This window comes from Apodemus sylvaticus, chromosome 3 (assembly GCF_947179515.1).
Source record: "Apodemus sylvaticus chromosome 3, mApoSyl1.1, whole genome shotgun sequence".
Classification (NCBI taxonomy): Eukaryota; Metazoa; Chordata; class Mammalia; order Rodentia; family Muridae; genus Apodemus; species Apodemus sylvaticus.
Genome location: NC_067474.1, coordinates 123,243,360 through 123,260,033, shown reverse-complemented (window position 1 = coordinate 123,260,033; position 16,674 = coordinate 123,243,360). Strand labels below are relative to the sequence as shown.

General features: G+C 53.7%; 1 protein-coding gene across 13 annotated transcripts in view; it reads right to left on the bottom strand.

The window, feature by feature from the left end:
- The window catches only part of Lrp8 (LDL receptor related protein 8), a 73,177-nt gene that overhangs the window by 18,760 nt on the left and 37,743 nt on the right, over window positions 1–16,674 (bottom strand). For 2 of the 13 annotated variants that reach the window (XM_052176927.1, XM_052176930.1), the window contains 8 exons: window positions 13,158–13,286; window positions 9,971–10,351; window positions 9,051–9,173; window positions 8,236–8,358; window positions 5,182–5,301; window positions 4,984–5,109; window positions 2,666–2,840; window positions 569–796 (listed from right to left, as the gene is read on the bottom strand). In XM_052176927.1, the coding sequence (XP_052032887.1) occupies window positions 569–796; window positions 2,666–2,840; window positions 4,984–5,109; window positions 5,182–5,301; window positions 8,236–8,358; window positions 9,051–9,173; window positions 9,971–10,351; window positions 13,158–13,286 (1,405 nt within the window). The other 11 variants (XM_052176932.1, XM_052176933.1, XM_052176935.1 and 8 more) reach the window with 8 other exon arrangements.

The window sequence follows — 16,674 nt, the reverse complement described above, 5'->3', positions numbered from 1 at the left end:
CACACCGGGCAACAAGAGTCAGGGCAGGGGTGGGAAAAGGTGGGGAGCTAGCAACAGAGCAGCCCCAGGGCTGAGTCCCCCAATCTTACTGGTTGTACTCAGTGTATGGCTTGTGTAACTCCCACTGGGAAGAGTTGTAGGAGACAGATATGGGATTATAAAGGAAAACTCCACAGTGTAATGGGTAGGTATTCCACAATGAAATAGGTTCTATAAAAAGTAATGAGTTCTCTGTCCCCCAAAATGGTTAAGCAGCTGCCCAGATACCTATAGAACAGAAGAGTGAAGAAAGGCCTCTACTTCTGACGCTACGAGGGGTCTCTAGTCCTGTAGCATTCCAGGACATGCCATTTTAGTGATACATCAAGTGAGCCAAGAGTCCAGGGTGATCCCTGGTGACTAATGCCCGACGCCTTGGCTGAGGACAAATAGGATGTGGGCTGTTTGAACTTCCTTCCCTGTGTCTGACTGGCTCACAGGCTTCTAGAACCTTCGACAGCTCTTGTAACAGACACATGGGAACTGAGCACCTTTGCTGGTGGAATGGAAGGTTTGTGTGGTTACTCACCCTCGCAGGGGGTCAACAGCAATGGCTCGGGGCTCGCTGAGTTCACGGCTGAACAGAGTGCAGCGGCGGCGGCCATCGGTCGTGGCCACGGAGAGGGTCTTATTGCCCGAGTCTGTCCAGTAGATGTGCTTGTGGACCCAGTCCACCGCCAGGCCCTCTGGAGAGTGCAGCTGCTCACCAATGAGAACCACCTGCTCGTCCGGGATACTGGCCTTGTCCATGTGGGCGCTTAGGAGAGAGCAGGGCTGGCCATGGGCAGATGCTCCACCCACGGGCCCCTGTGGAGCTGCCTCTGCAACCCGCCCCTTTGTCTTCTCTCTGGGCCAAGTCAGTGGGTTCTAGAGGAACTTGACTAATCTCCACTCAACACATTCCTTAAGCCACCAGCGTAGGGACACGGACTGAGTCAGCTAGTTTCTGGCCTGGGGGAACTCAGTGAGTGGGGAAGCTTGCAGGCAGGTACAATGGAGTGTGGAAGCCCACAGCAGCAGGAAATGGAGACTGCACCATCCTGCAGTGGGAGAAGCCTCTGTGGCTGAGTCTTGAAGGACTAGGTCACCAGGGGCACAAAAGATGAAACCAAACACACAGAGAGACCAGTATACACAAGTGTGGAAGTGCACACATTCGGGAAGGATGCAGTACTTGGGGTGCAGAGCTGGTTTATGGGATGGGAAACTGGAAATAAGTTCAGCTGTGAGCGCACCGCTAAGGAACTGGATCCTGGGGCAAGGGTGGGACAGGCAATGGAATGAGTACAGGGACATCGCTGGGAATGTTAGATCACTGTGGCAGCTGCGCACTGGACGGTCTCAAAAGGAAGGGAAAGCACTGAGGGGAGGTTATGCCACGCAGAGGAGTGGTGAGGAGAGTCTGCAGGAGGCTGCGCAGTGCAGAGAGAGCTGACCACACACACACACACACACACACACACACACACACACACACACAAGGAGGCATCAGGCTGTTGCCTCCCCCACAGCTCTCTCTCCATCATCACTTCCATACTGCCCGCTGCCATCCATAATTCTCACCCCGAAATTCTGGCAATTCTCTTACGGTCCAGGCCGCAAAGCACACTTAGATATCACATGGGCACCTTTACTCAATGCATTGCAAACTGTGAGTCCCCGTTCCTGTCCCTCAACCACAGACTCTCCAGCCCCCGCCCGATCCTTGACCTCCCGAGTGTCCCATCTCAAAGAGGAGCGCAGCTGTGGTTTCTGAGACCCCCAATGAACCTGTGAGCTAACTCAGGTAATGCCTCATCCAGCCCCATACCCAGGCTCTCCCTAAATCCTGCTTCCCCATCGCACTTGCTGGACAGACTCTAGCTGCTTCTGGGTCTGTAGGCATGAACTCAGTGTGCGCGTGTGCTGCGGGGAGGCAGGGACCCAGAGGTCAGAGAATCACACGCGGCACTTTGCTTCCATCTTCTCAGCCACCCAGCCACCCATCTGTCTTTCTACAGTGACTCAGTGTCTACCTGGTTATCAGCAGTCCTGCCAAGTGGATCTCAAGGGCAAAACAAGAACATTAACTCTCCAAGGAGGCCCAGAGATGCAGGGAGGCTAGATAATTATGGTGTCCGAGACAGACCAGACAGAGAACTTTCTCAAGTGTCTGAGGAGTTTCCCAAGTGCTAAAGTCACAGCCAGTGGCTGGAGCACCCAGTGATGACTGGGGTCAGAGGTCTCCTTAGAACTTTCTCCCATGACTGCTAAAAGGTGTCCCTCCAGGTGGGATCCTCCAGGCAGAGGCCAGATCTTAGCCATCTTGAGTTCCCAGGGTCAAGAACACAGGGATGTGGCCTTATTTGTAGCTCTCCATAGAGAACCCAGGGAGGTCTCTCTCTCTTTCCTCATTTCCTCTGTCCTGAACTTCACAGCTAGGCCACCAGAGGTCAGACACAGTCTAGGAAGTGGACTCAAGGCTGTTTGCCCACAGGTTGGTGAGTCCTGGTTACTTCTACTCCAGCTGTGATTCTCTGTCCCTGTCAAGCCCAACTCTGGCCTGAGAGGCAGAGGCCAGGCTTCCTTTCTCTGTAAACTCTCCCTCTCACGCCTCGTGCTCGGCCGCAGCATGCACAACACTCACCTGTAGATCTTGCGGTAGGAAAGGTCGCACCAGTAAATCCGATTGGTGGCCACTTCCACGTCCAGTGCCACGACATTCTTGAGCATGGGGATGAGGCGGGAGTAGTCGCGCTTCACCAGGTCTATCCGCCGCACCTCGTGTCGGTTCGTGAAGATGAGGGAAGGGCTCTTGCCAGCTGCCACACAGGGAAGCAGTGTCAGTGGAGAAAGCAGGGAGCCTAGAGACCAAGTTTCTGCCCCTCGTTTGCTGGGTGCGGGCGGGGTTCACATTCCTATGAAGTGCGGACGATGGTCCCTACTTCACAGGCGAGAAGGGCCGGTGAATAACCAGTGCAGCGCACGGCAGACGCTCTGCTCTGTCAGTACAGGCTCCCAAGTCCGCGGCTTCCCGGGTCTTTATGCCTGCACCAAGGCCTTGTGCAGGGCGACCCTGCTGCCTGTCCAGCTCAGCAGTCTTTCTCCCATCATGGATTCCCCAGCCAAGCTTTATGATCAAAGGCCCTTTTCAAATCTTTCCCTTGCCCTAGAGTGTTTTTCCTTCCAGAGATCACTACCCTTTCTGCTTGGGCCTCCGCCTGCCATCCTGCAAGAACCGCCTACCTAAAGTGCATCAAGGTCCTAGAGAGAGCCCAGTGGGCTACCTTTGTTAAGTTTGCTGAGCCATCGACTGAGAGAGGGTATGTGGCACCTGACAAACCACATGCATGCACTGGACAGAACGCACAACTGACCATGTACATCCAAAACCTATTTTAGACTCTAGAGTTAGATTCTGAAGATCACCTGGGGCCTAGATAGTCTTGACTTCCATTTGGAAGACCAATGTCCCAGAGGTCCTTAAGGACCTTGCACTGCCCCTCCCACAGGTGGTTTTGAGATGTGTCAGGCAATTCTCAGGCACAGTTTCCATGTTTTCCAGTACACATTTCTATTGGCCACCTGGTCCTGTTTCTGTGCCGGACTAATACGGACAGGATGAGCGCAGTCCAGAGCAATGTAGTAGACACATTGACTGGGGTTATGTAGTAGACACACATATGTGCTGTGTGTAGTGATGGAAACTTTCAGGGCAGAGGAGGAAGAGGGAAAATGGGGCTCACGGTGCAGGAAGCACAGCTGGGAAGCTAGGTTCTAGGCCTCCTCGGTCACCGGAACCCTCCCCACCCCAAACTGCAGCCATGACTTCACCTCTCTGAGGTGGGAAGCTGGGGTAGAGGGCATCTTGTGACTCTCACTGAGAACTGTGTCAGTAACGGGGACCTGTGCTTATGTTTTGAGTTTTTGTATAACTGCACCTTAGTCACATGATTTAGTATATATATTTAGAACGTTGTCACCACTGTGTACATATGGGCCCTGTCACTCCTGTCCCATATGGAAGACGGGTTACATGTGACGTGTGAATGTGTGTTAGCGTATGGTGTGGGTGGAATATTTTAGGGTGTATGGGCTTCATATCAAGTATTGTAGCTATGGTGTGACCGTAATCTATGCATTCTATCAAGTATTTGTGTGAAACTCCAGGCTTTGAACTGTCTGTTCAATACCTCCATGTGAAGAGCGACAGTTTCCATATACTCAACCTGTAGCACAGTCTACACTCCTCTGAGACTTGCCCCTGTCACCATCTTTCTCGTATACTGAAATAGCAATTCTTTTTTCCCAGGTATTTGTCCTTAGAATCTTGATTCACTTTTCTCTAGAATCCCACATTAAACTTATAAGCAAACCCCATTGGTTAGCCTTTGAAATATACACGCATCTGTTGGCTTCTCAATATTCCCACAGCAACCACCCTACTCTAGGCCTTTCTCCTGGAGTACCTCGGCAACATGGCTTCTCTCTGGTTCTCTGCAGTCTGTTCTCAGCAACGAAGCCCGGCAGAGCTTAAACGTCACAATGCATTTCCCTCCCACTTGGAACCCTTAAGGACTTCTCTCAGACTCGGGAGAAACCAAGCCCGTCTGTACAACGGTCTGGAAGGCTCTGAGGGAAGGCCCCAGACACCTTTGACTTCACCTCCTGCTAGTCTCCTTGTTCTGACTACACCAGCTTCCTGACTCCTTCACCATCCGAGCACGTTCCCTTGCTCTTCGTGTGAGCTGCCTACACTGGCTCTGTGGTCCAAGCTTGTGCCTAGACATTGTGCTGTGCTAATGTGAGCTGCAGGCTCTCACAAATGATTCTGTGCCTGCGGGAGTTAGCGTGCAGCAGATCATGCATGTGATTGTGGGAATTAGCGTGCAGCAGATCATGCATGTGATTGCAGGAGTTATCGTGCAGCAGATCATGTATGTGTATGCTTCAGGAAGTCCGTACCTACAGCTTTGCAGTTCTTGGTCAGCGTGTCCATCTCATAGCCAGGGTGGCATTCACACTTAAAGTAGCCCTTGTAATTCACACAGATTTGGCTGCAGGCATCTGGGTCCTGGCATTCATCGATGTCTGAGGAAAAGACCAGAAGTCAGAGCTAGCAGGAGGCTCTGCATGTGCTTGGGTGGACGGGGGAGGGCTCACCACCACAGGTCTTCTGGTCTAAGAGCCGGAAGCCTGCTGGACATGTGCACTCAAAGCCGATCTTGAGGTCAGTGCAGATGTGGGAACAGCCGCCATTGTTGTGCAGACACTCGTTCAGCCCTGGGAAGGGACACAGTCTGCTGAGCTCCTCGGACAGGGCAGGGAAGCGGCCCAGAGCACAGCAGAGCTTTGGGGCAGCAGACACTGCAACCAGGAAACCAGGAAGCTACACTGAACCAATAGCCAGAGCAGGCTCCCTGATTACGCGGGGCCAGCGGAACCAAGAAAACACAGGTCCTCGTCCTCCTAGGCTGGGGCTCCATCCACTGCTAGACTAGAGGCAGCTAGGTCTTCCCTGGAGCTCTGAGGGCTCGCACACTTATCATAGTTCCTTCCAACCTTTAAGCCTCAGCTTGCATGCACACTGTTCACCCCTGGGACACCCCCCATGAGCCTTCGAAGGCCGCTGCACAGCCAGCTCCAGTTTCCAGGGCTCCGGAGGCAGGCGGCGGCACCTGGGAGCGCTGCTGCCCGAACACAGCTCTTCCTCCAGGAGCTCTGCTCCTCCTCCCAGCCCTGCTGTGGGGCCAGCCCAGGTGCAGGGGCTCCCTCAGAGCTCCGTAAACTGCTGACTTCTGGCCCCTACTATTTGTGTGCTTTCTCAAGGCAGGGCCCAGAGTTAGTTAGCTGGCCATCTGGCAGATGGCAGACAGCGCAGAAAGTCCTTACTTGCTACAGCTGAGTCTCTGGGCCACACTTTCTTTTAAATATGCCTATGGCCAAGTCAAAATTCTCTCCTACCGGGATTTACACGATGGAGCCTTTTCAACTCCTCTCTGACCTGCCTCGTTGATCTACCTTGCCACAAGCCTAGACCAGGATTACCAAGTGCTGCAAAGGGTGAAGGGGTGCCAAGAGGCCATCTGGGTCTGGTGCCTCACTCTCCGCTCCCTCACCACCTTGTGGAGGGTCCTAGGGGAGGCCAGGACCAAGGCTTACCAAGTTCTCACAGCGCCTTCTGAGCTTAGAACCACAGAAAGTTAATCCGGCAAGCCAGGGCAAAGTACCATGCCAACCCCTCTGCCCACCAAGCTCATGCACTGTGACTCCAGCCAAGCGAAGCAGCGCTGTGCGGAGCCAGCCGTGGCCATGCATCCGGCTGGTCGGAGCTGCCCATCCCAGGCCATGCACAGCTGTGGGCCTCCCCACCTCCAGCTGGAGCCATGCTTTGGGAATGTCCCCTTTACCCCTGGGCCTCCTCCTGTTTCCCTGGAATGTTGGTGCAACTGAAAGAACAAGACCACAGCGAGCCCATGACTTTGGGGGACTGGGAGTAGCCAGTCAGGCCCACTCCTGGGAAGCCCCAGGCTTCTGTTTGAGCCACTAGTTGCTGGGAGAGCTCCCGCCGGGAACCATTTGGCCACTCACACCCTCTGTCACCTGTCTTGGGTTCTATTATTCCACGAGCACCATCCATTCCTGTTTTCTTGTTCCCTCGCTGCCTCAGTCACCACCCCCCCTCCCTTCCTCTCTCTTTACAGGTCGAAGCATTCCACAATTCTCTTTAATGGACATAGCCACGGGGTATGTGTGTGTAGGGTGGTGCTGCCCAGGAAGAGCTCAACCTGACTGTGGCTTCTGATGCAAAAAGGTACGGAGAGCCTCAAGGCCAACATGGGTGGAGAGAGAAAAGCTAGGAGACCCCGATTACTTTATCCCTGATCGTCCTCTTTGGAAGGCCTGAGGGAGTCTCTGTCCTCAGATTCCGTGTAGCCCAGAGAGGAAGGAAGGGGCTGGGGCCTGAGTAGCATTTGATGTCCCCACCCCCTGCACGATACATCCCTGCATGCACACACCTTCATGCATACACACACATACACACACTATCATATGTGCAGAGGCACAGACAGGTCTGCAGGCTCCTCAGAGATGGAAAGGCAGGCAGAGATGTGTGAATGCAGTAAGTCAGGGGTGTGGCTTCGGACGCTTGTCCCTCGCCAACACAGACAAAAAGAACACACGGAGACACAAACAAACACGCATTTCTCATTGACACGTCATGCAGAAGGTGAGAATAGAAAGGTCAGTAGGTTAGTAGTCCCTGGATCGCCTCAGATCTGAGTGGTGTGGAGAAGCAGGTTTCCCTGTCTCCCTTGCCACGAGTCCCTTCTGGATCTCTTCAGGCTAGGGCTGCAGGCAGGGTCTCCTGCAAGCCCAGGCACAGGCTCAGTGAGCTTTGCTTAACTGCATTTCCTCTCTGCCTGACTTCATTTACATCTTCAGTAGGGGAGCAAAGAAGCTGACTCTGGGGGAGCTCTGGGGTGCCCTGTTCCCAGGAGGGGAGATGTGGGCCGTCTTCCAGGAGATAGGACAAGGAGGGGCCAGTCTGACTGTTCTCTGAGGGGCTCCTTTGTCCGGTTCTCTAAATTCTGGCCTGAGACAAGCAGAGATGACTCAGAACCTCTTCTGCACACACAGGGGCTCCTGCTCCTCCTCAGAGCCTCTGCCCTCCTCGCTAGTCCTTGGAGAGTTGGCTCACTCTACTTCTCTCTGGTTAGAATACAACTCTGGGCTCTTTCAGCTTCTCAGGATTGAGAAAGGTGACACTGCCTGCTGCTGGAGCCCCTCTTCCCGTCCAGGCCTGCCCTGCTGGGTATGCTCCTGAGGGCTCCCTGGCTGCTTCCTCCAACCGCTGACTTTGTAAGGAGTCCTGCCAAGGACAGGAAGAGCTCAGGGGCCAAGGCCATGGCTCGATCAGCAGGGCAGGAGCACTGAGGAAGGGAGAAACTTGCAGAGGGCGAACACCCAGTTTGTATGTGGCCGAAGTGAGGAGGCCAATTTTGTGAGAGGCAGCCTCATCTGAGCATGGAAACTGCAGAAGAGGGCCCTGGGCTTTGCAGCAGTACAGACCAAGAGATCCCAGTGGCAAAAGGCCCAGTGTGAGGCCCGGGGAGAGCACAAGGTCTAGAGGGCATGAGGGCCTCCAGCCTGGACACCAGGCGGGAGCACCGTGAGAATGTTAGTTCAGCCGTTGGGTGTAGACAGGTAGCATACCACACACTTTCTGAGGCTCATCCGACCAGTCCCGGCAGTCCCTCTGATCATCACACACTTTCCCGCCGTCCACGCACTCGCCACTCTTACACTGAAATCTGCGGGGACCCTCACAAGTTGACTCTGTCGGGCCAGACAAGAGAGTGGACAGTGCCTGTGAGACAGTGGGTGGGAAGCACAAGGCTGGGCAGGGCCAACCAAGGCCCACAGAAAATGCAGAGTTCAAAGGTCAACCCCAATAGGACTCTTAGGGGACCTTAGGACAGACAACGGAACCACGGCTTTCTCACAGGACAGATCCTCATATATCCACACAGGGGTCTTTGTCTGTCCTGGGGGTCCCAAGGGGGAATGTCTTCTGCCCCATGAGCCTGGGATATGCTAACTGCCTCATTGCCCACTCTGAAGTGAACTCTCCCAGATGACTGGTGGGTAGGGTCTCTATCCCTGTCCGGCAGGCCAACAGAGCCACCTGAGATTGAGAGGGACTCTTTGGGGAACAGGCTTCAGTCTGCCCAGCCTGGGAACTAGTAAGGAAGGCCACCATGAGGCTCGGGTGTGAACAGTGGGAGAGATTCCCTGCGGTGCCCTGTCCGGCCCCCTAGTCCTCTTCAGCCGTTACAAAGTCCTTGACCAGAAGTCCAGGTCTTGGGCCCAGCTCCCCAGGGAAGGAATTCCACTGATAATGGGATGTTGAAGGGATAAAATCATCTTAGAGATCAAGGGAAGAACTCCCTCAGCTCTGTTCTCTCTGAGCTTGGGAGGGTCACAGGCCTGTCCTCACGGAGGCCGGGACCCTTGCCGTGACCACGCACCCTGCAGACAGCCCGCTTCGTCACTCCCATCCGGGCAGTCCCGATCCTGGTCGCACCGTTTGATTGTAAGAACGCAAGTCCCATCCCCACACTGGAACTCATTCTCGCGGCAGGGTCCTGGTGCTGCTGAGACAGGGCGAGAGGCGGTCAGGACCCACAGCTTTGCCCTCCACCTCATGTCCCATCCGCCCCTGGCAAGAATGATCCAGTGGCAGAGCTTAGTGTCAAAGGACACCTACCCAAAACATCTCTAGTGTACACATGGGGAGACTGAAGCTCAGAGAGGGGGAAGGCCTTGCCAAAGGTCACACAGCACTCCCGTTTCCTGCTCCCCTGTCCAATCACCTCAGCACAGACAGGAGGTTTCCCACTGAGTCTGGGGGCTCATGACTCAGTCAACCTTTCCTGAACCTGGCCCTGTGCTGGGTATGGGTGGGGAGCCCGGAGACTAAGAGCCCATTTCCAGAAGCTCAGGTGCAGAGAGATGGGAAACACGAATGAAGAAAGCACAGTGTGAGCTGTGCCTGAGAGAGAGAGAGCAGCGGGGATATGCGGAAGTCCTGGAGGGGATGCAACATGGCTGGGGCAGTCAGCTGACTCTGGCAGGGTCAGTATGGAGGCACTCACTCCTAGGACAGAGGAGGGGATGGTGGGGAGTGGGGACCAGTGCCGGACTCTTTGGAACAGGAAAGGGCAGCAACAGGTGTGATGGAATGGCCACACAGCAGAGACAAAGGTACCAGTGAGGAAGCCTGGCTTCTGGGGTCAGACCTGAGTTCCACTCCTTAGCAGCCATGTGACCTCCAGCAAGTCACTTCATTCTCCCAGTGCAGTCTCTGTTAAAGCAGGGTTTGTACTCCCAGTAGGAGGGTCATATCAGCAGGCTCTGGGTGGGACTGGGTGACACGGAGGGGGCTTACAGCAGTCGGCCTCGTCAGACTTGTCCTTGCAGTCGCGGTCGCCGTCGCAGCGCCAGCCCAGGTGTATGCACTCGCCGCTGCGGCAGGTGAACTGGGCGGTGGGGACGCAGGCTGCTGGCGTGGCCGTGGTCCCCTGGCCCGCTCGCCCGCAGAGCTCAGCTGCCTCATCCGAGCGGTCCTCGCAGTCGAACTGGCGGTCGCAGACCCAGCGCTCCGGGATGCAGGTGCCGCCTCCTCCACAGCGGAACTCGCGGGGCGGGCAGGCCGGGTCTGAGCAGCCGCGCTCGTCGCTGCCATCGCCGCAGTCATCGTCGCCGTCGCACACGAACACAGAGGCCAGGCAGGAGCGGTTGCTGCACTGGAACTCGTGCGGGGCGCACACTGCGCAGGACAGAGAGCCGGTCGGCCGGCCACACCCCATCCCTTGTGACCCAGCCCGCTATTTCTGCTACAGGGGTGCAGGGAGTTCTGACCCTCACCTACAGGCTGGACTAGGTCCTGCTGGAGACTTGAAAGGGGAGCTGACCTTGGACCCTCATTTGCCCTTTCGGAGTCTCTGGGCTTCACCAAGTACTCAGATTTTCCACCCCGCAGCTAGCAAACATGGTGGGGGCAGAGAGGGGGCTCTAAGGTTGCAGAGCACTATCGTCTTGAAGGATAGGAAATCATCTGTAACATGACTGACACCAGATGACAGGGCAGGGTTTGTCCCTATGTGGCACAGTCGTGTATATCGCTTGCAGAGACTATTTAATTCTCCAGCCTGGCATCTGCTACCCTAGTTGCCACACCTAACTCCTGAACATACCCCAGCTATGACCACCTTGCTGATTTGCTAGGCCTGGGGCACACAGTTCCACTCCAGGGTTTTGTTTACGCTGTGCCATCTTGTGGGAACCCACTGTAGCCTACCTTTGCTTCTAGTTCTAGACCAGAGTGCTTCCACTGTATGGGTCCATCCATCACACGCTTCCGTTTCCTTGCTTGGGAAAGCTCCCTCGGCCCCAGCCTGCCTTCTGCGTGCCTTTCATAGCCACTCACGTGTCTAGGTTCCATGCCCCTCATACTCCATTATTCTAAGGACAGGCACGGATGTCCCTTGCAGGGTGTGGATGAAGTCATTAAAGAACAGGTCCTGGCCCTGTCTGCAGCCTGGGCGTCCTCTCTCTGATAGGCTAGTCTGAAATCCATGGGAAAGACCTTAGAGGCCAGCCAGCCCAGCTGCTTGTTTAAAGACCTGAGGCTCAGAGGGGAGCCCCCTGCTCACGGTCACATGTGACAAGAGAGCCAGAACTTGAGTTCCAGAGCATTTGCATTTACCCTGACCCTTCTCTCAGCTTCCTGGTTGTTTGGTTTGGTTTGGTTTGGGGTGCTGCCTCCTCCCCCCTCTTTAGAGATCCCGGTGAGGGCTCAAGGGGGTCAGGAATGCAGAGGCTATGATCCTCAACACCACGGTAGTAGCAGCTCCCCATCTCTCCACATGGGGGAGCCTGGAGCCCACGTTTCTATTTTCTGGTGACAAGATGTCAATTTTCACTGTTCCTGAACATAAAATAAAGTGATGTCTTCGGTGTTACAGTGTCAGCAGATCGCGTCATGTTCTTCTGACAGCTCTACCCAGTCCCTGACGGCTGCATTTCCTCCCTCCTGGGCTTTTGGGATGTGGTGGCACCGGAGGGGAAAGCACATGCTCTCTAGTACCCCAGCCCCCCAAGTCGCAGCTGCTGATACCCGCCTGCCTGTCTAGACAGTTTATACAAGCCCAGGGAGGGAAGACTCCGTCTTCTGAGAGTCCTGATAGGAAGTGCTTCATAACAACGGATTCCCAGCAGGTTCTGAAGCTGACAGTGACTGGCAGATCTCACCACCAAGGCCAGGGCCCCCACTCCCTGCATTCACAAGCAGAACAGGACTGGAGAACTCTCAGAGAACTGAAGGAAGACAGTTTCCTTCCCTGCCCAGGCCACAGCAAGCCCCATATGACCTCTCAACTCTGGTTTCTTTAATTAACAGGAAATGTCAAAATAAATAAACAAACAAACAAGCAAACAAATAAATAAAAGGAAATGTCCCTGTCCCCAAGTGCCCCCTACCCACCTGCAATGGTGCTTGCTAGCTTTATACTGGAAAGATCATGTGACTACAAGGTTGGAGGTGTTGGGGGTGGGGGCTGTCATGGGTGGATGAGTTCTCACTGAACTACCCCAGCTGAAGCCGGTGCACCACTGAAGCTTCAGAGCGTAGATTCTAGTCAGGACCTCGCCTCCCTCCACACACTGCCTGCTTCAGATCCATCAACCCTCCACACTTGCAATCTCAGAAGCCTTAAGAGGAGATGGCTGGCTCCTGGACCAGGAGGGAGTGGGGAAATGCTTGGAGAGGCAGTGGCGGGCAAGTGCCTGGCACGCACCCTCCCGAATGACCACGTATATCTCAGCCCAGGTTAGTGCACAGCCTGTCAGCCTGTGGCCCCCAGGAGAAGACTGTGGGTCACCTTCTCGTCCCTTTCAGAACCTTACTCCAGACCTGGCACACTGCAGGTACGCAGAGAAGGGAAATGAGTCAGGCCGTGCATATGCAGTCCTTGCCCAGCCCCCAGCCCAGACCTTGCTGGACTGCTCTCTGAGGAGATAATCCTGTGTTTGAAGCTCAGCCATGTGGAACTGTCCCAGTGACCGCTTCCATCTGTCCCTGCTGAGGCCGCTGCTCTGCATGCGGCATGTGCCCCAGTCTGAGGTTTCAGTAATCGTCATCCTTCACACCCCGAGGATCTGTCCACACAGGCCCTAGCCACAAAGCTGCCAGTGCCCTGGCACGAGACACCACACTGCACACAGCCCAGTTTCTGGTCCCCCTGTTCTTGTTTGGAGATCAGTAGAAACGGTAGAATTGTAGAATGGATGAGCAGATGTCAAACATGGCAGGAAGCTGTGTGAAGACCTGAATTTGGACCTCAGTTCCACCCCTCAGCCTTTGGGCATGTTTCCTCCCTTGTCTGAGCCTCAGTTTCCTCATCCATTAAATGGGGATGGTAATGGCTATTCATGAGGTGGCCGTGAGGATGAGAGAAGAGAATGTCTGCTCAGCGCCCAGCCGCTCGTTTCTAATGTTCCCGCCATTCTTCTTCCCTTCCCACCCACCCTCCCAAGAAGAGGTCAACACCCCTGAGCACTGGCCCTGGACTCACGGGTAGGACAGCCGGCCTCGTCCGCTCCGCCCTCACAGTCCTTCTCTCCGTCACAGCGCCATGAGGCAGGCACACACTTGTGGCTGGTGGGTCCGCAGCTTAGCTTCTCGGCAGGGCACTCTTCACTGGCTGCAGAGACAGACATCCGTGCACAGCTCAGCTAAGGGTGACAGGTCACAGCACCAACTAGTCCCTTACTTGGCGTAAGTCCCTGGCAGTCTGCTAGGGCCCTCCTGCTAGGCTTGCTTGCTATGTCCTAAGTCTGACCTCACTCCAGACAGGCTTCCTTGACCCCCGGGCCCCAACATGTCTTCCCTTTAAGATCTAACACTATGGAGTTGCCCCACCCTTGATACATTCCAGCTGTGTGCCTCTGGGTAAGATATGGCTAACTGGACCTTAGTTTACTTTCTAGATCAGCAACTGTCATCTGAACCTGTGGGTTTGGAGGGCTCATCAAAACCTTTGGAGCAACAATCTAAGTCTCTACGAAGATGGTGTGGAGCCCACCACAGAGAGCAGCCTCCACGTGCAGGGCCCAGCGGGACTGCGCAGCTCTAATTACTGCAGTGGCAATCAGAGGCTGACTCAGTCAGGGGCCTAGAGCCCCTGGGTTGATTCTCAATTTGCAAGAATAAGAACCACGTTCAGGACTGGGGGAAGCTCTCACTCTGAGCTTCCCTTACTCCACATGACAGCTGAGGCAGATGCATCTATGACCTCTGGTTGGCTCCCTGCTGCCTTCCACAGGGAGCAGGAGTCCCCGGCCTCAGCTAGATTGTGCCAGGCACAGTGCTAGACACTTCCATTTAATCTTTATAATAACCCAGCAGGGTGAGGATTATGTCTCAGCCTCCAACATGGAAAGCAGGGTGTGGGCTCTGGAGGGTGGCTGCCCCACTGCCCAGGCTGGAAACAGCTCAGCCATTCGCTGGCCACGTGACCCTGGCCTAGCACACTTCTCTTTGTGTCAACAAAGTGTAGATGACACAATGACCTGCCACATAGGATCGTTTTAATGACCAGATTGATGTCTAAGAAACGTTTAGAAGAACATTCAGCCTAGGCTTTCTACGTGTTCCTGGTTATTATTATCCACACATAACCCACGAGACTCCAAGTCTTGTTTATCCACTCAATGGATAACACTGACACTGCTGAATACCAGACATGATGCTAAGTCCTGAGTTGCAGACACACACACACGTGCATGCACACGAGAATGACATGAGGACTTGGCACCTTGGTCTGATCCCAGAGCCTGGGCACAGTTTTGTATCCCAGAAGAAGGGTAACTCATGACTCACTCTGATCTATGATCTGTTTCCTCTCATTTTATTTCCATGGCTGGAATGAAAGACCACAAGGAATGAATAAAAGTGAGCTAATGGAAGAAAAGACACAGAAAAGTGTGCAGGGGGAGGGGCAGGGGCTGTGGGCAGGGCAGTGGGCAGGGGCAGTGGGCAGGGGCAGGTGTCTGAATGATTGCATACTATCTCAGTGTGAGGAGAGTGGATCCCAAGGAGCACCTGTCATGGAGTACAGAGCAGTCCGCTGGGAGCACAGCGTCCCCAGAGTCCACTCTTCATAAAGTAACTGTCAGGTAGAGCCTGATACTCAGTGAGCTTTTCAAATGGCCACTTTTGCTGGAAGATGGTGGCGCATACAGTTAATCACAGCACTCAGGAGGTGGAGACAGACAAATCTCTAAGTTCAAGGTCAACCTGGTTTACAGAGTGAGTTCCAGGAGAGGCAGGGCTACACAGAGAAACATGTTAAGAAAGAAAGAAAGAAAGGAAGGAAGGGAGGGAGGGAGGGAGGGAGGGAGGGAGGGAGGAAGGAAGGAAGGAAGGAAGGAAGGAAGGAAGGAAGAAAGAAAGAAAGAAAGAAAGAAAGAAAGAAAGAAAGAAAGAAAGAAAGAAAGAAAGAAAGAAAGAAAGAAAGAAAGAAAGAAAGAAAAAAAGAAAGAAGCTGCTTTGGGTTGTCTGGTGGGTGGGTGTGGAGGGGTTAGAAGCTCAAGTTCCTGGCCCCAGGTCATGGAGACTGAACCGAGATGCTGAAGGTCAAGGAATTTGCATTTTTAAAAAGTTTTATATTTTTCTTCCAGTGTATGTGTGCCTGGTTCACTTATAGGGGTGCTAGTGGGGGAGGGAAAGTGGTGGTGGTGGGAAGTGGTGGAGGAGGGGAAGTGGGGGGGGAGGGAAAGTGGGATCAGAGGGATCAGATCCCTGGGTGCTGGAACCCAAACTCAGGCCCTCTGGAAAAGCAGAAAGCACGTTTAACCGCCCACTTCCCCAGGCCCTGGAACCTGCACTTTAGTAACTACTTTAAACGAAAGCTGTTCCCAGGTGCCTCTGCAGGAGAGCCCCTGAGTTAGCACTCCACATATGGGAAAGGCACACTTCACCATTTGTAATACCATGGCCCCTAGTGAGACGGGTTCAAATGTGTGCAGCACCCAACCCCAACCTCCCCCGCACCCACTCTTATCCCTCTATCCCCAAGAAAGCAACAGGCAGGAGAAGATGAGCCCTGGGCACTACCCACTCGAAAAACTAAGCCTCGAGGGGAGTGGAAAGGGCCACAGTTACATGCAGATAGTCGGTCGGCCTGCTCAGGTTCAGTGCTTGTGTCCCACTCCTCCTCACCTGCAGGAGCAGGAAGCCATTGAGAGCATCGCCCAGCCAATGGGGGCGATGGTCTCTTAGAAAAGAAGCTGCAGAATGGATAGAAACAACACACACACACACACACACACACACACACACCTGAGCACATACACATGCACACAGACATACATCCTTCCACACAAACACACACACAGACACACACCTGTAAACACAGACACACACACATACCTGCACACACACCTGTGCGCACACACACACACACCTTTCATGCACACATGCACACACACACATACACACACCTGCAAACACACACACACATACCTGCACACACACCTGTGCGCACACACCTTTCACACACACACACACACAGATTCAAATTTTTTTTTGCTGTAAAGAACAGTTATGTCATTTGTAGGAAAATGAATTCAATCGGAGATAATCACATTAAGCAATTAACCTAGACTCAGAAAGACAAATATTGCATTGTCTTCTCATTTGTGGTTCTAATTTTATACAGATATATAAAATTAAGTGTGTATATATACCATTAAAATAGAAGCAAAATTATCTAGAGGAACACAGGGGCTACCAGGAGAGGGAAGCGTGGAAGAAAAGGAACACGCTTTACACAGTACACATTTGTATGAAAATGTACTGACGGGCCACAGTACTGTGTAGTGAAATACACATGCAAAATTATGATATGATATGATATGATATGATGTGATGTGATGTGATGTGATGTGATGTGATGTGATGTGATGTGATATGATATGATATATAATATACAGACGTTCAAGGTAGACTCCACGCCCCTCTACTAAGAAGATCTGGGTGAGAGCAACCTCTGTGAGGAATGGACCCTCACCAGACACCAATCTGATGCC